Source organism: Acanthopagrus latus, chromosome 14, assembly GCF_904848185.1.
Source record: "Acanthopagrus latus isolate v.2019 chromosome 14, fAcaLat1.1, whole genome shotgun sequence".
In the NCBI taxonomy this organism is placed as follows: domain Eukaryota; kingdom Metazoa; phylum Chordata; class Actinopteri; order Spariformes; family Sparidae; genus Acanthopagrus; species Acanthopagrus latus.
The window spans coordinates 13381535-13401625 of NC_051052.1; the positions used below are offsets into that span (position 1 = coordinate 13381535).

At 41.8% G+C, this 20091-nt stretch overlaps 1 protein-coding gene across 4 annotated transcripts in view; it reads right to left on the reverse strand.

Annotated features, from left to right (window-relative positions):
• The window catches only part of plxna4 (plexin A4), a 230963-nt gene that overhangs the window by 199885 nt on the left and 10987 nt on the right, over positions 1 to 20091 (reverse strand). For all 4 annotated transcript variants that reach the window (XM_037121531.1, XM_037121530.1, XM_037121532.1 and 1 more), the window contains exon 2: positions 2124 to 3472. In XM_037121531.1, coding sequence (XP_036977426.1) covers positions 2124 to 3368 — 1245 coding nt within the window. In that variant the 5' untranslated portion in view covers positions 3369 to 3472. The remainder of the gene's footprint in view (positions 1 to 2123; positions 3473 to 20091) is intronic.

Here is a 20091-nt window from a genome sequence, read left to right on the forward strand (position 1 = left end):
GTCTATACCACTGGGACGCACAGAGTGGAGACCACAAGTTTAAACTACATTTCTGATTAAATAGGAGACATAGCGCTCCCAGTCATGCATCATTCAAGGCAGCAAATGATTTAATCCGAAACTAACAACCAGCGAATCACAAAAAAATAAATAAATAAATAAATCTACCACGGGATATCAGAAAGACAACCAGCCATCACAGACATGTACATGAGATGAGAGTTTGCTCTCAGCTCTATTCATCTTAGCATGCAATATGTTCTTTTGGTGAAAACACTCATCCTTGTAATATATGGCCTAATATATTTACATCTACTAGCTCAAGCAATAGGCCTCTGATTTATGTGTGTTTGTGTGTCTATGCATTTAAATATGACTCCCAATTTATGGCTGTTGCACCACAGAATTATCTGATCTACATTTTAATAAATCACTTAATTAGCCCTCCACTTAAACACTGTATTTATTGCTATGATTCCACTTCACCAATAGCTCCTCTCTACCTCTAAAAAACAACCTTCTCCATCTCTGCAGTAGTCATACTTAAAAAGTGTGGTGGCACGCGTGTGTGTATGTGTGTCAGAACTCATCTATCTCCTGCAGAGTCCACCATCACTTGTTCAGCAGGGTCTAATTTATGCGGTGGCGGTGGCGATACTGTGGCGCATGCTGAAATGGCATCATTCCTCAGCGCTAACCCCTGTGTGCTCCCTCACACTTCCTCTCTCCCTGCTGACAGCTCCACCCCAGGCGTGATTTATCAGGCCCTCAAGCAGCAGACAAAGGCGCCCCGGAACGTGCGCCGTGCCAGAGACGGATTAATAGATAAACACTGTGATTCCAGAACCAAACACAAGTGGAGGGTCAACTTCATAATGTCTCGAGATAGTGCATGGCTAAGGTCAGAACAATATGGACTGAGCAGCTGCGAGAGGATCAAATTTATGTCTCTGAAATATGACCATGACCAAGCAATGAAATTCTTGCTACAAGTATTTGTGGCTGTATAAATTTTCATTTGTAGCTCATGTAGATAATACATATGACTGGCCTGAGTGAGGAAAACACTGTTTGTCATTGCAACGATCATATTTCCTGGTAAAACATTTGTATTTTGTTCACCAGTGCATTTAGTCAGTGTTCTTCTCTGATGTTATAATGCCTGGATGGAGATTGAATGCTTTATTTCATGAAGTAGGGGAATACTTTCCTAAAAGGTCAGTCAAACAAACGAAATGTTACATTTTTAACAGCACACTGGAAAACAGGCACAGGCAATTTTATCTTGTTATCTATATCTCCTTGAACTCAAAACTGGCAGGTGAGCATGGTTCATTTAGCCATGCACACTACATGTAGAGAAACATGATAAATAACAAATGTACTCAGATCAAGGTCATTTGGCATTTCTTGAGGTTGGCAGCTTTCATTAATGACACAATATGAGATCAACAAAAAAAAAAAAACAGATGAAACAGCTTTGACTGCTTGTGAAGATGGTCTAAACACGTAACACCTAATTTAACCTTGTTTTTTATGTGCACAAAGTGAGAAATCAAATGAACTGAATCACTGAATTTGTAATGCTGTTATGGAGAATGGAATTATGGTAATTTGGCTGAGCATTCAGCTGCATTGTTTAAAGGGTGAGCGGATTAAAAGAGGCAGTGGATTGTTAATATCTCATCTTAATGTGATGGAGCATGAGCCCACCCAACAACATAGTGTTCATGAAGGCCTCCCGCAGTGCACCAAAGCTCATTATAGTAACACATGGGAGAGCATTCACAACTGATTCTTCTCCAGAGACACTCACCTGTAGTATCCATCCATTAGAAACAGAAAGATATCATCAGTGATTTTTTTTCTTCATACAGTCGAATTAACTATCTTTTTCTTAAATGAGTGGGTTTCTACTTTGAGTTTTATTTTAATTCTACTCTATAAAGAACTGCTCTATGCCTGTTGTTCTGGTAGATTACAGCATAGAACTGCATTTGACACGAGAGCATATGTGTACCTGTGCACACAAAGTGGAACAAAGGAAATACCAATACAGTAGTTATTTCCCCAGTGCTGACATTGTGTGTGTTTGAGTGTGTGCACATTGTAGTAGTACTCACCGCACTGCTGCAGGGAATATCTTTGACTTTGAGCCAAGCCAGGTCCAATGTGCCCTCACCCTTGTAGCACGACTGCAGCCTCTCCTTGATTTTCTCGTTGATCTTCCGCAGAGAGAAGACACACAGCGCCGAGTCTTGTGAGGCCTGGCGTGGACGCCTCTTTTGTCCTTTTGAGAATACTGCAAACAGCACATCGTCATCTGGTGCCACGTCTAGTGAGCGTGCCAAGATAGCACCAGCTTTGGACAGGTAGGCCGCCTCGAGTAATCGGTACTCCACGTTGCCACTGATGCATCCAATTGGCACCTCCACATACGAGTTGAAGGCGGTGTCTGCCTTGCAAAGACGGACTATTTTGGAGGTGTACACCTGTTCTCGACCAGCAGAGGAGGACCCAGTGGTTGGTCCACCTCCCATTTCAGGCTGCAATGTCAAGAAGTACACAAAGTTCCCACTGGCAAAGCCGTAAATGTAGTATATGTCAAAGTCTGGGATGACAGTGAAGGTGTCTGAGGGGATCTTAATCATAGAGGCCACAAACTCATCATGGAAGACATAGGCAAACATACCATCCTCCTCCGAGTTTCTGGCCAACTTGCGGCTAGAAATGGTCGGGAAGTACTCTGGCTTGCCATCCACTGCTGTGGCTACAAACAGCATGTCCGGAGAGGCATTGCCATACGACACAATAACACCAAACACAGAGCCGCTCTCATTGACACCAGAGAGGTAGTGCTCCTTCTTGTGGAAGGGCTCTCCCAGTTTGAAGAGGTCATCAAGGCGGAGGAGTTTGCAGATGCCCTGGTAGAGGCTGCCACATGCCAATAGCCGATTCTCCCGATAGTCCATCAGAAGCATCTTGTTGACATTGTTGGTGAGTGTCAGTGGCTCACTGCAGGGCTGGACAATACGTGGAGGGTAGCACTTACGGTTGTCCTCATCCGGACCAGTCTCATGGGACACCTGAACCTCCAAGTCTGGGGACAGTTTGTATATGCGATTTACAGCTCCCAAATAAACATTGCCATTGCGATAGTCCACCGCAAGATGGTTGAATGTCCACTCTGGGTTCTCAGCACGAAATGATGCATACTCCTCCTCCTGAAGGGATGCTGTGATCACCTGGGAGCCAGCGCTGTGAGCCTGTGGAGCATGCACCACTGTTTGTGACATCGCAGGAAACACCAGACTAGACAGGAAGCAGCAGACAAAAAAGCAGGTCCGTTTCCTGGTGAGAGACGTCATGGCTGTGGTGAGGCTGGGAGCGGTGAGGAGAGGGAAAGAGGCACAGTTCAGTACTGTCGGCCAATCAGGATCAAGCCTCTCTCACGACGGAGGACATTATGTACCTAAAGAAGGAAAATACAAAACCCAGTGAGAACTCACAACATGAATATAAACATTACCAACACATTATTATACATTCAAGGCTACTGACAGGATTGATAGATATACAGTACATTAGAGAACAATTATTTGATCCCTCTTCTAATTTTATCTGGCACAGATTAAAGCAGAGCATCATTACGAGGAATAATGAAGAAAACAGGTGAGAGGCCACACACTTGAGACGCTTGTACAATCTATACATAGAAAAGAAATAGGCTAGACAAAAAAGGAATGAGGCTGAGGCACAGTCGATGTTTAAAAGGCAGTGTTCAGAGACAGCTTTAGCCAATAGGATCAGTCCTTGCATTGAGGATGTGGACAGAAGAGGAGGAGTAATGCATTGTCTCAGAGGAGGTGATCAGCATGGCTCTGCACCATCTCTCTGCATGGACCCCTGCCCCTCTCCGCCTCTCCTTGCCTTTCTGCTCCAGCCGCTATGCACCTAATTGATTCTCCCCTTGGAGTAGCAATTTGCATGCTTTGGCGATTTCTCTCTTTTCTCCCAATAGGGCAGCTCACCTGCTGACACTGCTAGCAGAGAGAAAAGGACCTTCTTTCTCCCTTTAACATACCTACACACACATCAGCATGTACACACACACACACACGCACACACACACACACACACACACACACACACACACAAAGCAAGGGGTTTATGGGCAGAAGATGAACAATTACGGAGGAAATGCAAGTGGTTGCAGAAACATGCTTCCCTATAGTCCTCAGGTCGTTTGCAAAGGCTCAGCATTACACACACAGCTGTAGCAGACAAACACACACACACACACACACACTGTGCCACTTATAACATTTTGCATGTGGTAGGTGGAGCTGGTATAGCTATACTGTCAAAGAACCCTTACACACGGTGTAAGACACACACCAGCGCAGATTATCAAGCGGAAATGACAGCATTTCCTGTAAACATAGTGTTCCCCGGTGTGTGTCGCCTGCTCATTAGGTTCTCTCCTGTGGCAAGCTGAATGTTATGAGGAGTGGTGTTCACCTGGGTAATATCCAGGTGTTAGTTATACACGCACACACGCACATACACACACGCACACACACACACACACACACACACACACACACACACACACACACACACACACACACACACACACACACACTCCTGCCACATGAATCAAAAATGCTTCCTGCACCAGAGCTCCTCATTATCATTCTGGTGTGGTCAGCGTTATACATCACTGAGACCAAAATGCCATCATTGACATGTGAAAATACAATAACAAGATTTTTTTTCCAATATGTGTCCTTTATGGAAAAAATGCAAAAGCTTAAAAACTTTAAATCAACTGAAAAAAATGGTTTTCGGTGGTTTTAAGTATTGTGCTTACAGTATGATTAAGCAAAATATATAAATAATAAATTATATCAAATAATAGAAAGAAAAAAACAGTACCAACAGTGTCTGTCATATTCAAAGCTCTGCGAGAGCTTGTCTGTCACACTTAATGCAAATCTCCTGCAGCACAAGAGGCACTTTTATGGAACAATGGTTGTATGGTTGTGTTTTTTGCTCAGATAAAAAAATGAGACAATGTAAAATAACAAATAAAATGGGAAAAATACAATAATTTCAAGGTATAGCAAACAATTACATTTTCAGTCATTTTCACTTTATTAATTTTGGCTGCTGTAAGAAATTGGGTCTACACTGACTTTGATCTCTATGGAAGCTACCGGCCGTAAATGGTGGTGCTACCTGACATTATCCTGAGACAGATCTCATCGAAGGTTCATATCCAAGCAATCACAAGTAGTGGTGGTGTCAAATGCAACCCCACTGCAATCTTACCAATCTCCCCTCCATCTCCTGGCAGGCAGGCAGAGAGAGAGAAAGAACAGAGCAGACAGCCTCTCAACACATGATAAGAGGACCAGAGAGGATGATGAGAGGGATAAAAACTGATACAGAGATAGAAAAGGTGATGTGTGTTCAGATGTGTGTGAGCCAAAGAGCGAGAAAGTCAAAGAGTTATCATTACCAAAAGCTATAGGAAAGGGATATACAGGATGTGGACAAAATTAACAGAAACACGTTAAATATCATAAAGCCTGGCTGTTAATAAAAATGTACAGAAAAGATGTTAACCAAACCTCAAAAAACACAGTTGCGAGAAAAGTGTTAAAAACATTCGAGAGCCTGGGTAAAAAAAAAATTGGTATTTGCTGCAGGGAATTGCACTGAAAGGTGTTTCTATTATTGTGTCCATCCACTAAAGAGAAGAGACAGAAGGGTTTCGAGAAAGGAGCTGGTGGAAGCTGCTGCTGCTGCTACTTGAGGAGTAATGACAAGGCAGTGAGCCCATAATGTTCCTCTAAAAATAAAAAGGGGTGCTGCATATTAATCTCAAACAGGGAACAGCACCAGAGCTCCCACCTCTCATTTACCTAGCAGGAGGGACAGCCATAACAAAGCTTTTCTCTGAGATTCTTAGACAACTTTATTCAGCAGTTATTATTAATAGAAAAAAAGACAGAGACGAAGCGGGGAAGACGACAAGAGGAGAAAAGAACAGTGCGAGACATAGCGAGAGACAGAGGGAGAGGCTGTTCATACCACCTTCATATCCACCTATCCTCATGAGTATAAACACTACCACACTCAAACAAAGCTGACATCCAAAACAAAACAAAAGAAAAACTAGAAAAGAAAGGCTCCCAGTTGTCTCCCCTGAGAAATAGATAGGAGTTTTGCAAGCGCAAAATATGAAATGCTCAAAAAAAAATTAACACTCTCATCAGTGATACCCTGGAATGGCAGCGTGTCTGCCACATGATCTGTTGGTGAAATGCAATTATCCTCCCTGACGGGGGGCAAGCTCGTTTAGTCGCTGTTTGCTTTTGCCTGCTGATCATCAAGCGCCATTAATTAAAGCGTACTTTGGTTCTGACAATTTATACATCAGACACACACACACACACACACACACACACACACACACACACACACACTCTCTCTCTCTCTCAAGCAGACTGATTATTCTCACACGTTGTTTATCTTTATCCAGTTGAACGCCATTAGTACGTGCCTTTTCCCTTCCCCTCTATTATATATGCATATCAACATAAGGTGCAATAGTTGTGGTGAAAATTACAGAAAGTAATAATGTCTGAGTGCCAGAGCAAATTACGGCATGACCGTAAAATAACTTCTAATTATATTGACAAAACTTTTTAAAAATAAATATGCATGCTGAGTAAAAATTTGACAAAATGTTGCTTTGATTGTAATACATGCAAAAGAGAGGGGAGAGCTGGGCAATATGGCTATTTTTAGTCTGAATCACGTTACATGATATATCTCTCGATATTTTAAAAGCTCTTCAAAAGCACTTCATAAAAGCTAGGACTGGGCAACAAAATCAAAAATCCTCCGAAATTTAAGACGATAAAAAGTCATCATATCACATTATAATGATCTGTCAGCACACACTGCTCAGCCTCAATAATGAGGGCCATAAGTTCTGTGACCTGAGTTTTTTGCGGGCTGCTCCTGGCTAGCTGCCAGATTTACTCAATTACTCAAACACACACACTCACACACACAGACAGACAATCACACATTTACAGCCCCATAGACATCAAAGAGTGCTAATGAATTCATGATTAGCACCACGCTTGTACGCATACATTTCCATCGCTGCTGGAACTGTGGGCAAAAATAACACTGTGTGTGTGTCTCTGTTTACCCGCATTATCTCCATCTGTGAGACTCAAAACTGCATATGAGCTCAGTCTTTAGAAAATAATTGGTATGTTGCTGTTTTTGCTTTTGGTGTTCTATGTTTTTAAATGCTGTCAGCAGCCAGCCAGGGAGAATCACATGATAACTGTAAAACTGCAGCCTAAAAGGATAAATACATAAAAAACACATTTACATTTATAAATGTGTGACTTCACCAATTAAGAGGAGAGGAGAGGAGAGGAGAAGAGAGGAGAGGAGAAGAGAGGAGAGGAGAGGAGAGGAGAGGAGAGGAGAGGAGAGGAGAGTTTTATTACATCTCAGGCTGTGTCTGAGCTCCATCAGGTGAAGTGGCATCTTCACAGCAATACCACAGAAATGTGTTGGCAGATGGATAAAATGTGTCTCTGCATCCTGAACCAGATGATGTTTTTTCTTACTCTGTGTCTCACAAATATATTTAGTCTGGCTGTCAGAAATATTACACAAAACTTCAGACAAGACACAAACAACCAGTCAGGTTCAAAGATCAACTGCTACAAATTGCCCTGTTTCAGACCAAGTATTTTGATGCTGCAAAGCTAATTTCAGGGACAACAGTATTAGGCAAAGCTATTATGGATATGTCAGGAGCCATTTTGCTTTGGCATAGATTGTGTAATGGAGAACCGAGGCCAGACATGACAATTGGCGGAGACGCAACAAAAAGCAAACCTCGACAAAATAATCTCCCGCTATTTATACTCTGACGGAGGGGAGGCATTAAAGTTGAAGAAATGACATAAAAATGAGGAAGCTGTCAAAGTCTTTGGTAAACAGCTTAACTTCTCACAGTGTGAAAACATTCAAAAATAACCATCACATTCATAAAAACACTATGAGTCAAATGGGATTAGGAGATTATGGGCGAGTAAGAAGTAGGATAATTACACATAATCCTTTATATTCATAAAGAAAAAACAGATTTCTGCACACATATCTAAGGTAATCTGTCACAGGGTTAAAGGAGGTGAATGAATGACAGTTGCTAGAACACAGATAACAATTAAGACTGTATAAGAACTAGACAGGCTTGAATGCAGAGGGACAGAATATGGGGAAAAGTTTAATAGAACTAAGCCATGCAAAGTGAAAAGGAAGAGAGGTCAGTGAGGTTTCAGGGAAGTAATGGAGATGTTAAGTGCATGTCTTGTTCCAGTCAACAGAAGGTCACTCACTGCTGTGTCCATTTGCTTAGAAATGGGAAGATGGAGGGAAAGATGGCTGGATGTTCAAAAGGATTTAAGACAGGCATAGTCAGACTCCTCTCACACTTGTACAGAACGTTACAGTTGGCATTCAAAAATGAAGCAGATCACACCCTTCTCATCATAAAGTCTTACTCACATCCGGTAATATTGACAGTTTATTTCAAGATTTTGATGACTGCTGGAATAATTCCACTACCTCTTCCCTGCAGTACTTAAATGGTAGTAGTTAAGTTATGAATATAGAAGCTTCCTTTTTCTCATCTTTGACTGTCTGGTTTTATCGGTTTAGTCACTCCACTGTTTTGGGAGAAATTAAAGCAGCTATCTGCACTACAGTCGACAGAAATGCTGTGGGGGTTTTTTCTGTACATCTGCAATGGGGGGTCAGCAACACATTCTTATTCTCAATGTCGATTATTTTCTTGTTCAATCAATTAGTTGTTTGGTCTATAAAATATCAGAAACTGGTAAAAAGAAAAGTTGATCAGTGTCCTCAAATGTCTATTATATGACAATAGGTGCCAATTAGTTTGATAGTGGACAGTTAATAAATCAACTGTTCCAGCGCTAATTGATTGTGCCTTTTATTAACTGTTTTCATGAGACCAAAGACTTTTTTCTGGTTTTTCGCGTCACTGGAAATGTACAGTGCTGTTGTCAGCCACTGCTGTTCATTACAGGCATGTGTCTGTCGGGTTGACATGATATCAGCTGGCATGGGTCAAGGTGGATTGCTGTTGTGGCACTTTTAAGGTCTCATGAACACTACTTCAGGCTATGCACCTGCTGTTATGAGACTGCTAAACTGCTGTTACCAGCTTTGTTACATCTCTCATAAGCTACCGCTTGTCATATCACTGGTAATCACGAGCCGTTTGTTAAGTCCTGGGTACTTTGGATGGAGGGATCTGGTTTGTGAGAAGGCGTGGTAGTGGTACTCGTACTACTAGTAGTAGTGGTAAATCAGTATTGTATGAGACACAGCGCGAGACTGGGAGTTGGAAAAGAGAGCAAACACAGGCAAGCGAGGGAGTCAGAGAAAGACAGAAAAGACGGAGAGAAAAACTGATACAGAGACAGACGAAGAAAAAGAAAACAAGCTGACAGAGATGTGTGTCCCAAATCAGTGGATGTACTGACTGGAGTGGAGAAGCCCCCCCCCCCACCCATCCCAAACCTCCATCCGCCCCCCTCCCCTGCTGAGCTCTGGCACTGATCAGAGGAATAAGCGTCACTCTGCATTGCCGCCACACACTGGGACTGGAGGAAAACACAGCCTCCCTGCACTTACCCAGCATAATCACAATCACAAATGCACAAACTCACACATACAGGCCCGCCTACCCACACACAAACACAAACACAGCAAGACACACACTCCAACTTGACACTTCGGCATAGAATACACACAAACACAGCGAGCGTACAGAGCAGGAATGCCCTCTCGACACACACACAAACTGGCATTGTACCTTGGCAACAACAACAGTACATTATGCCCCCCCACAACAAAAACACTGGCAAAAAAAAAATTACCAGAGCAAAGTAAACTGAGGCTTTTTCAGCTTGCTAGTGGCTGGGGAGAAAAAAAGGACAGGCCTCTGCTATCGAGGCATGCTGCTCAGGAGAAGCTGTAGCTAAGAGGAAACCCGAACAACACATACAGTAAAGTCTGCCTGCCTGCCTGCCTGCCTGCAGAAAGGAGAGAATTAGCTAGGGACAGAGCACAGGAGGATTCTCCACTCATTGTTACCATCATGCCAACCGAAACGTACACACTTTTCGCCCTCGCGCAAATCCAGTTATTTATTACTTTGTAGTACGGAAATGAACATATGCACAAGTCTCCATATCAATGCAGACACAAAAAAATTATGTGCTCTCACAGAACTTAGGCTAAGCTAAAACTGAACACCCTGAAAAAGTATTCAACAAACATGCATGTACATCAAATATGACCATGTATAAATCTAATAAGTCAGCACCCTCAGACTTGCAATTATAATTATTAAGTTAGATTATTTCTGCTTCACATGCATTTCCACGTTTTCATGTAGGAAGTGTAAAACTGCCAGCCGCCAACAACACAGTGATTAAAACCATTACTTTTAGGTGCAGCTACAACCCATTTCACGGGAATGAGAAACATTAACAAACAAATCAACGTGGCTGAGTGCCATTTTTATTAAGCACAGCAAGAGAAAAGTAAGATGTAAAAGAATAATTGTACAGCCCTATCCTTCACACATGCAGACCTGTTAAAAGACAGACACAAACTTAAATAATGATGGAGTGATTAGGTCCAACATGCCTATCAGGCTAAGCTAACCCCTGCTGATACCCAAAACAGATGGCATACTCATCTCTCTCAGGAAGGCAGCGGCAAAACAGAAAAAAGAAGGACGGAGAGGATAGAGAGAGAAGGAGGGGTGTCCTTGGTTACATCAAGACGTGGATTAGCAGCATGGATTACTGTCACCAGATACCCTGTCTAGATCGGGGTTAGGAGGTCTAATCCACCACAGAGCTGTTGATATTATAAAGAAAGCCTTAGGATTGTACTGTCAACTGGGTACATATGATATGAATGACAGAAAACTGACTGAGCGACTCTGACATTATGTACTACAAATGTAGCAATCAACCCAGTGTTTACAAGCATCAACACACTGCAAATAATACATTATGTTTAATTATTAATGCAAGTATCGAGTGTTAAAACCTGTACCGACAATTTTCAAGGGAATCTCCCACTGTTCAGATTGTTAAAGGAAAACAGCTCCTACCAAACCGATTATGCAGTTCACGGGTGCTGCAGAACCGTTGTAGTAAACAGATCAATCGGAGGATCTTCATCTATCTTCAACTGTTTCCATTAGTCTAACCACGGCTTGATTCATAGATTTGCACTACTGAGTTTCATGCAAACAAAAGGCTTTCAAAATTAAGCATTGTATTTTATGCAATTGACAAAGCCTGAAAGTAATTTAAATCACTGCATTTTTATTTGCCCTACAACAGCCTGGCATAAAAGAAGATCAATGTCTTTATTGCATATTTTCTGGTGGTGGAGAGTAAGACTGTTTTCAGGGCTTTCTGAAAGCAGTGCTTTTGGGCTAGCAATGTGCAATGTCAAACACTACTGGTTTGAGTATGTTTGTGGGAAGGCAGTGAGGAACTATTGTCTGTGTTGCTCCACTAGCAGCTTGTTTTTTAAAATTTTAAATTTGTGCTCTCGATATCATTGAAAATGAGAGCCTGCCCTCAATGATTTTTGATAATCTAAATAAGGTTGAATGAATGAATGAATGAATGAATGATTGAATGAAAAATGGTCAGAGCTCAAACTAAGTGTGATCTGGGTGGGATAGCATGAGAGTTCACCAAGGAAACATCCTCCAGTTAACCAACTCTCTTACATTGATTCATGCTTCCTTTCGTGCTCTCTCCTCCAGTGACCTGGAAATCATTTCCAGTCCCTTTGACGCATGCTGAGGCGACTAGGACACCCTGGACCTCAGGGCGAGGAACTCCGGGGGTCTCAAGGCTTCCTTCACTTGTGACTCTCATGAGTAGCTTCGACATGAGGTGAAACACTACCGTAATGAAAAGCACTCCCTGTATATTTGAAAAAAGTTGGTTGTCACCAAACGCCAGTGAAAACAGCATGAGGTAGCAGCGAAAAAGGGGGCAAAAAGGCATAAAAAACGTGCCCTGAAAAGATACAGTATGAAAGAAGCATAGCCAGGCACAGTGAATCACTGATCCAGTATAAGTGTGTCAAGTATAAACACAATTTCTGTGTCACACATATTTTCTTGCTGTCTGTCTGTCTCTCCTATTCGCTCTTCAAGAGTGAGTCAGAGCGTTTCAAAGACGGGGTCTAGGCAAAGATCCAACTGGACAACCCCACTGGATTTCAGAGAAATAGCTGACATCTGCCCATCCCATTTTCTTTGCTCAATTTCTTTCATTTTTTGCCACTCCTTCTCTTTCACCCTTTTGCATCTGAGACTTACTAATCCTCCTTAGTGGTACAAGGTTCAAACACTCATTTTTCTAAAACACACACTCAAAGTCAGGCCCCTTCCGAATGTTTTCTGGACAGACATAATAATCTCTGCAATGCGTCTTTGGTAACAGAATCACTGGTGGCGTTGCTACAAAGCAAAGAGAGTGGGGAATGATGGAGTCCTTGAGGTAGTACAGCACTCAAACAGTCCTTGGTTGCAAAGTAAGGTCACACACACACACACACACACACACACATACACACACACACACACACACACTCTCTTGGCTCAAGCTGGGCCTTTGTGCAGCGGGTGCTGATGCAGGCTGAGATTGGTGGAGTGTGTTATCATCAGTGCAGATCAAGAGGCTCTAATGTCATTAGGAGGACTGTTGAAGAGCCCACTGGCCTGCCATCAGCGCCTCACTCTGATTGGGTTAGACTGCTGCTGACTTCCTGAAAAGGAGGGGCTTCTGCGTTTGACACAGACCACATAGCAGTGACCGGAGAGGGCCATTTACAGGGTGAACTTAATGAAGCTCTGGATTCAATTAGGATGACTGAGTCACGACCAAGAGACACAAGCAACTCATCAGTGAGCATTAGGGACTATAATCACTCAAATGATGTTAAGAAAGTTATGATTGAAAGAGCATCATCTGCAATTATTAATTTGCTCCATAACAACAAGTATATAGTTAAAAACAAAAGAAAATATTAAGCTGATGATCACTGTTGCACACTTAATTTTGGCACGGTTTTGACAGGCATGTTACAAATAATCTCTTTCTAAGACGGGGTGTTACCAAAAAGCTTAAACATTCAAATGTGAGGCTGAGAAGAGTGGAGCAGAGCTTTAATATTTCCCTTTAATCTATATTTAACAAGGAGCACACATGACATATTTTGTGCTAACAAAGAAGATATCCTCTCGATCATCCCTCTCAACTACCCCCAAGTTATAGCCATGTTGTACCACAGAAGCTCGTTCGGAATCAAAAGGCAGAGATATTTTGCTGTAATTACTATAAATGCAGCCAAGAATCCCTCTTAAATGGTGTTGCTAGGCACTGTCTGACAGCTGCTTTCATAGAACAAATTCAAAGCCTCTAGCTCTCTCGCTCCTTTTACATGTCTCTCTCTGTCTCTCTACCAACTCCCTTATTCCCCACGCTAACGGGCAGACAGGAATGCAGGGCCGTGTAGACAAATCAGCTCTCGCTTCCATCGGCTGCCGACTGGCACCATCTTGAAGTCCCAACACGTCCTTCCTCTCTTTTCTCCATCCATCCATTCTTACTTCCCCATACCTCGTTTCCTTCCAGCTACAGCCTCTGTTACTTCATGAGTGTAAAATTTCGCCCCCCTCCAACCATTCTCCTCCCTTGCCTTTTCTTTCCGTCTCATCTTTGGTTTCCAATATCCCTTTTTCCTCCCAACAAAGTAATTAATTATGAGTCATAGTTTGCTTGAAGCTGGAATGACTGGATGCTTTGCTGCAGTGTGAGAAACACTGAAACAAGACGCATCAGGGCGGTGTGCTCTGTGTGCCTGTATTTTGGTCAAAGAGACAAAAATGGCTTTGCTGTCTCTTACCTTCAAGGCAGGATTGTGCTGTGTTGCTGCTCAACAATCACTATGGGAATGCTTGTGTCTATTTGAAGTACAGCCTGACTTTTACATGCACATATTGGCCAATATTACCAGCCAATTTTAGCTATATTAAATACATCAATTTCAGCATATATGTGGGTTGATAAGGACCACAAAGTCAAAGTGCCAAAATGGCAAAGTTGTGTTGTTTATAGAAATTAATTAAACTCTAAAATTGTCCTGCCCAGAATGTGTCTTGGTAAGAACACTTAACTAAACTGCAGGGACTTCTTATCAAGTATGTTTAAGTTATGTAATAATATCATGTGTTTTTTACACTGATATTACCATTCACTGTCTCAGAAGTATCCATTGGTCTCAATAAACACACCTCTAGTCAACAACTGTCCATCCAGACACACACGAAAACCGCAAATATAATCAACAAACTCTTCTTAACAGGCGTCTACACACTAACACCAGCATGGCGTGACCTCTGAGGTTTTAATCTTCATGCAGTAAGCCTTGGTGAGTTGTGGTTAAGACTTGATTTCCAGCAAAGGTGACATCCTTCAAGCTCTTCTTTCACATTAGCTCTTCACTCTTCGTCCCTCGTCCCAATCCCTCTCCCCGTTTTCCCTGTCTCTCGCGCTCAGCAATATCCAAGCATATCAGTGCCACTGAAGCAGGTGATAAATCAGGAATTATAACACTTCATTTTGCACACAGCACACTGTAGACCTCCAATCATAACAGTGGAGGTTATGGGAAAGGGGGGAGTAAGCTAGTGAAGCCTCCTGACCAAGGCGGAAAAGGAACTGGTAAAGACGGAGAGTGAAAAGGAGGTTGTATGTTCAATGTAGAGACTAAAACACACTGTCATACTCATAGAAACAATAATTACATGATTCCAGTAAGCCATGTCAGTCAGACAGGTCCATACAACTGGAGCTCATAAATGCAATTCAGCCATTATTAATCTGATTAATTACACTTGCGCTTCTTCTGTTGCAACATGCCAAAATGTCTCGGCTGACATGAAACCTTCCCCCACAAACACACACACACACACGCTCACAGCCTCAGGGCAGGGTGCAGAGGAGTTGGAGAGTCTTGGTCCAGGTTGAGACAAGCCTGGAGACTACTGTAGCCTTGAGAAAAACACATGTAAATTGTCCCCATAACGTTTGAACACCCTCAAATCTAAACCACGAGCTTCAAACAAATGTGCTTGGTTTTTATTTAAATGTGGCCACACGAGAGAACAAAGGAGCCCACATAACCGTCAAATGACCCCACAGATACCTCAGTGTCACAGTCCTTGCACAACAAGCATTTCTATTGTTTAACTTCAGCTTACTTCCACAATGTTTGAGGATAGCCGTACAAGTAAACCTTTTAAAGACTTGATGTAACAGTTTCTTCTCTTTGCCATGTGAGAATTGATTATACTAATAATCACACTCTAAATAACACTAACATCCAGTCACACTTAATCACTCCCTAAACTCTCAGACATCCAGTCATTGATAACACTGTCTGAATGGTGTTTATTTCCAACTGGTTACAGCTTGTGTGGCGCCAGCGAAAAAAAAGAAAAGAACATTACATCCACATGCCAAAATCACTGCTTCTGAACTCCATTGGCTAAATCAGCTTTTCTGGCTGAATAGCTGTAAACAGGATCAGGCCTGCCCCAGTTCAGATGTTTCGTCATGACAAATGAAGCTGTTGATCACTGACTATTGACCACACAGGCAGATTCACGGTATTCATTCGGTATAATCCATGCAAATTTGTCTGTTTTTCCCTCTAAATCCCTTTTAAAGTGACCTGCCCACATCTACAGCTTTCCCCATCTCCCTCTCTTACTGTTGCTGCACGGAGCTAAAGCAGACTTGACCTCTAAGATTAAGTTCTAAGACATGAAAGCTCGATAATTTAGAAGGCTTTGTGGTGATTACAATAAAACTGCTGCTTTAATTTTTCTCTGATCCCTCACTTGGTTTCCTTTCCTTCTTCTTTTTCTTTTGAATGCTGTTCTGGGAAGATGTGTGGTGTATGTGAGGTGTGTAAGTGTTTAATCAAATATGTGTGTATGGTAATGTGCGTGCATGTGTGCTTTGCAGAGCTCAGTACAAAGGACAAAGAATAAACAACTGGACAGAAACAGTCCTATTAATCCATCCTATTTTATCCCATTCCATCATACACACACACACACACACACACACACACACACACACACACACACACACACACACACCACAAAGAGAGAAGCCCCTTGCACATCTGTGAGCCTCATCAGTGCAGCAGTTGATTTGGTTTGCTCGAAGCGCATGGATTACAGCTTTCCTTTATAATCCACAGTGGTGATGAGGAAGAGTCTTAAAGATCTTGGCTCCTGGTTTTACAGCGCACAGCTGGAATGAGGTCAGTTGACTGACCCGTGGTGCCCTTTTAAATTGTTATTTCCTTTGTTTCTGTAATTCACAACAAAGTGCCAGCTAAATTTTGTAAACTCTCTACTAATCCACTAAACCAAGACAAAATCACTACTTTTACTATTACAAAAGTGGGTCTTATTCAGGGAGAAACTCGTCATCATGGCATAAAAAGTTATTCTGAGTTAACCAATAGTGCATGTCTTTTAATTTACACTTGGTGGTCCTCATGAAAAGTGCAAGGAAATTCTCTCAATGCAGTGTTGGAAGAAGTCCTCCGACATATTTTTTTACTCCTACAAGTAGCGATGCTGCTGGAGGTCATTCTAACTTTAAGAAAATCCTACGTTTTTAAAAATGTATCTGTACAGTGACTAAAAGCTTTTTACAAAAAAGAACAAAAAAGGAAAGACTCATGTATCTCAAACATGTACTTAAGTACAATAGTTGAGTAAAAGGAATCGGTTAAATTTCACCACTATCTGAATATCAGTGAAAACAACAACAAACAACTACAGCCTTACAAATCCCAACGAGCTGAATCAACATGTAATTTGACACCGTGCCAACAGAAAACATGAACATTGCAGTGGATTTTATAGGTGTCCATAGCATTAGGGGTTTTTTTGTTTTTGTTTTTTACACACAGTAGCTGCATCTCCTAACAACTCAGTCTGCACTGTGATAACATGACACAAGCATGTGTCTCATCTGTCATGTACCTGTCTGTCTTGTTCTTAACTTTGCAGCTGCCTCAATTTAAAAGAAAAACACAACCTTACTTCTGACTCTCCTGCCTATCTCTGTCACACTTTGTCATTCTGTTCACATGCCCATCCAGTGTAAATTAAGTAAAGACTATGTGGAATAGATGGAAAATGTGGGACATGCTAGTGAAGACAGAATGTCTACACCTGCAGAGACTTGCAGCCCTGCGGTAACGATCTCAGAAAACTGAGAAATGAGCAGTTTGACAGGATGTGTCAAAAGCCCCCTTCCAGCTGCTGAGAAACACCATTTTTAAACATATTCAGCAAGTGGTGCTGTATTATAACTACTGCCTAAGAAAGAGCAGAGACAGAGAGAAAGAAGAAGAAACAGCTGGCACAATAAATGAGCAGAAATGGAGCAGTGGAAGTGTCATTTCTGTAAAAAGTCACATTTAAAAAAAAGAAGAGGAAAGTGAAGGGTTAATGAATTCAACATAGTGCTGAGACAGTTGAAGAGCACTAATCTCCTTAATAAAAGAACGGTGATCAACTAATGTGATAGCTTGGCTTCTACTTAAAATAAACATCTTCACACATCTCCCATATTCCAATTATCTCTAAACACGTAGCTCATGTGCACATATGTTCAGAAGAAACTTCTCCCATTTCATGTTATTTTTCTACTGTTTGGTAAGTATGTTTCTATCCAAGCTACAATGCTAGCATGATGCCTGTAATTGCCTATAATTGTCAATTATTACAGTGGCGAATCGCCTCTGCTCATTATGAACATTTTGACAATATTAAAATTGAATTGATGAGTTGAATGATGCGCCAGTGTACTATTCACACGGCAGATGCACAGCCAACTCATGTCCATTAAGGTGAATTTCATCTTAATAGGAAAACGCACTCATACGGACGCTGCAGCCTACACGTTGGAGATGATGGTGGTGAATGGAGGTGATGCCCTTGAACTGATGAAAGCATCTAAGCCGTAAATACAGAGGCACAATCTGAAAAACATACTCATAAAGAATTATTGCATGTTTCTCAAAACCATCTCTTGAAAATGATCCAGATAACTGATTAGTTAGAGTCTATAAGTGAGTTTAAGATGAAGTCTTTATAGTATGTCTTGTATAATGTATATCCCGTTATAAATCATTTTGTCTAGACACAAATATATTGTGATGAGGAAGGCGTTTCTGTGTACTTAACACAAAACAAACAATCAAAAGGTGCTGTTGGAGTCAATTATATGATTTCCTGTTTGTTTTGTTAAACTAATTGGGTACATGTTTGTGTGTGTGTGTGTGTGTGTGTGTGCGTGCGTGCGTGCGTGCGTGCGTGCGTGCGTGCGTGCGTGCGTGCGTGCGTGCGTGCGTGCGTGCGTGTGTGTGTGTGTGTGTGTGTGTAGGAGAATGTCTATTCAGCCATAAATCTACATCACAAGCTTAATGTCAGCGTCATACTTGGATACTGTGATATCCTGGGGCACAAAGAGGCATCTGAGAGGAGGAGGGAAGAGAGGTCTAGTGGGACGAGGTCCGTGATTAAATGATTCACAGACTCATAAATCCACTCTGTCATCATTCTGGAAGAGGCTACACACTGATTCATACTTTGTAGCACATACACACATGCACGTACAGATTAAAAACCACATCATCACAGTTACAAAACCCCTACTGCTACACTAATATCACACTGCCTATGACAGAAGCATGGCAGAACTTGTTTCCAACATGTTTGCTGCAACATGAGCAAATGTACAGACTTCACATTAGAAACTTGAGAACAAAACAGGTTTGTTTTAAGACTGCTGCCATTGGCTGCTGGACATGATGGGTGGGCTAACCCAGGCAACTGTTTTATAAAGCACAAAAACATGATTCTCATGTTAACAACTTACAACTGTTCGTGTCATCAGTCAGGTGTATTAAGTGTAAAAACAGTGAGCTCTCTATAAAACACCACTTCCATTAAATTGGGGTTTAAGTATATTGACGGCAGGACTTTGGCTCATTAGAGGTACCTATATAAAGAGGCAGTAAAGTATTACTCAGGCCATGTTGGACATATTGGAGCTTTCAGAGATATCTGAATTTCCCCGTTGCAATCGTGACCTTTATGTTGATGCAAATGCTATTTTCAAGACAGAAACACATTGTGACCGAGGCTGAACTGTTCTGCAGAGGTATGCCCTCATATGTATCGAACAGCCGATGTAAAATTGGTTATGTAGACACAAGTTCTGCTAGGTTTCATATCATTAAAATAAAGGGAAAACTAGCACAGAGAAATGACTTCAATCTGTAAGTCTGAGACACTACAAGGTGCGCATATATACTAGGTGTGTCTATATTATTAATAGCAGTGAATTTGTAGAAGACGAATATTCAGTGTCAAATTAAGAGCATAAAAAAGACGTTTAATTGCCTAAAAGAAAATTATTCCACTGACAGTTTGACATCAACACTATGAATGTAAACCCTTAATTCACAAGAAAAACATCCTTGAGCACCAGCTAAAAGTATTTGTTTGAGTTTGGGAAAACTGAGTTCAGGCAGATTTATGCTCCATTACATGCATTTCTACAGCCCCTCCTTCCCTCCCCACTGTTTGTCTCCCCTCAAACTTTCCCTCTCCCTTTAACTGCATCCCTCAAAGCCTATGGCATAAACACATCAGACAAGCTTTCTAGCCAGCCATCGTTCACAGTGGCGAGTGAGAGGATGCAAATTGTTATCCAGCGTCTTACCCCTCCTCTCGCTCTCTCTCTCTGTTCCTCCTTCTCCTCCTCCCTTGCTTTCGTCTCTCCACAGTTGGTCATGGCTGTTTTTATACTTTGATTT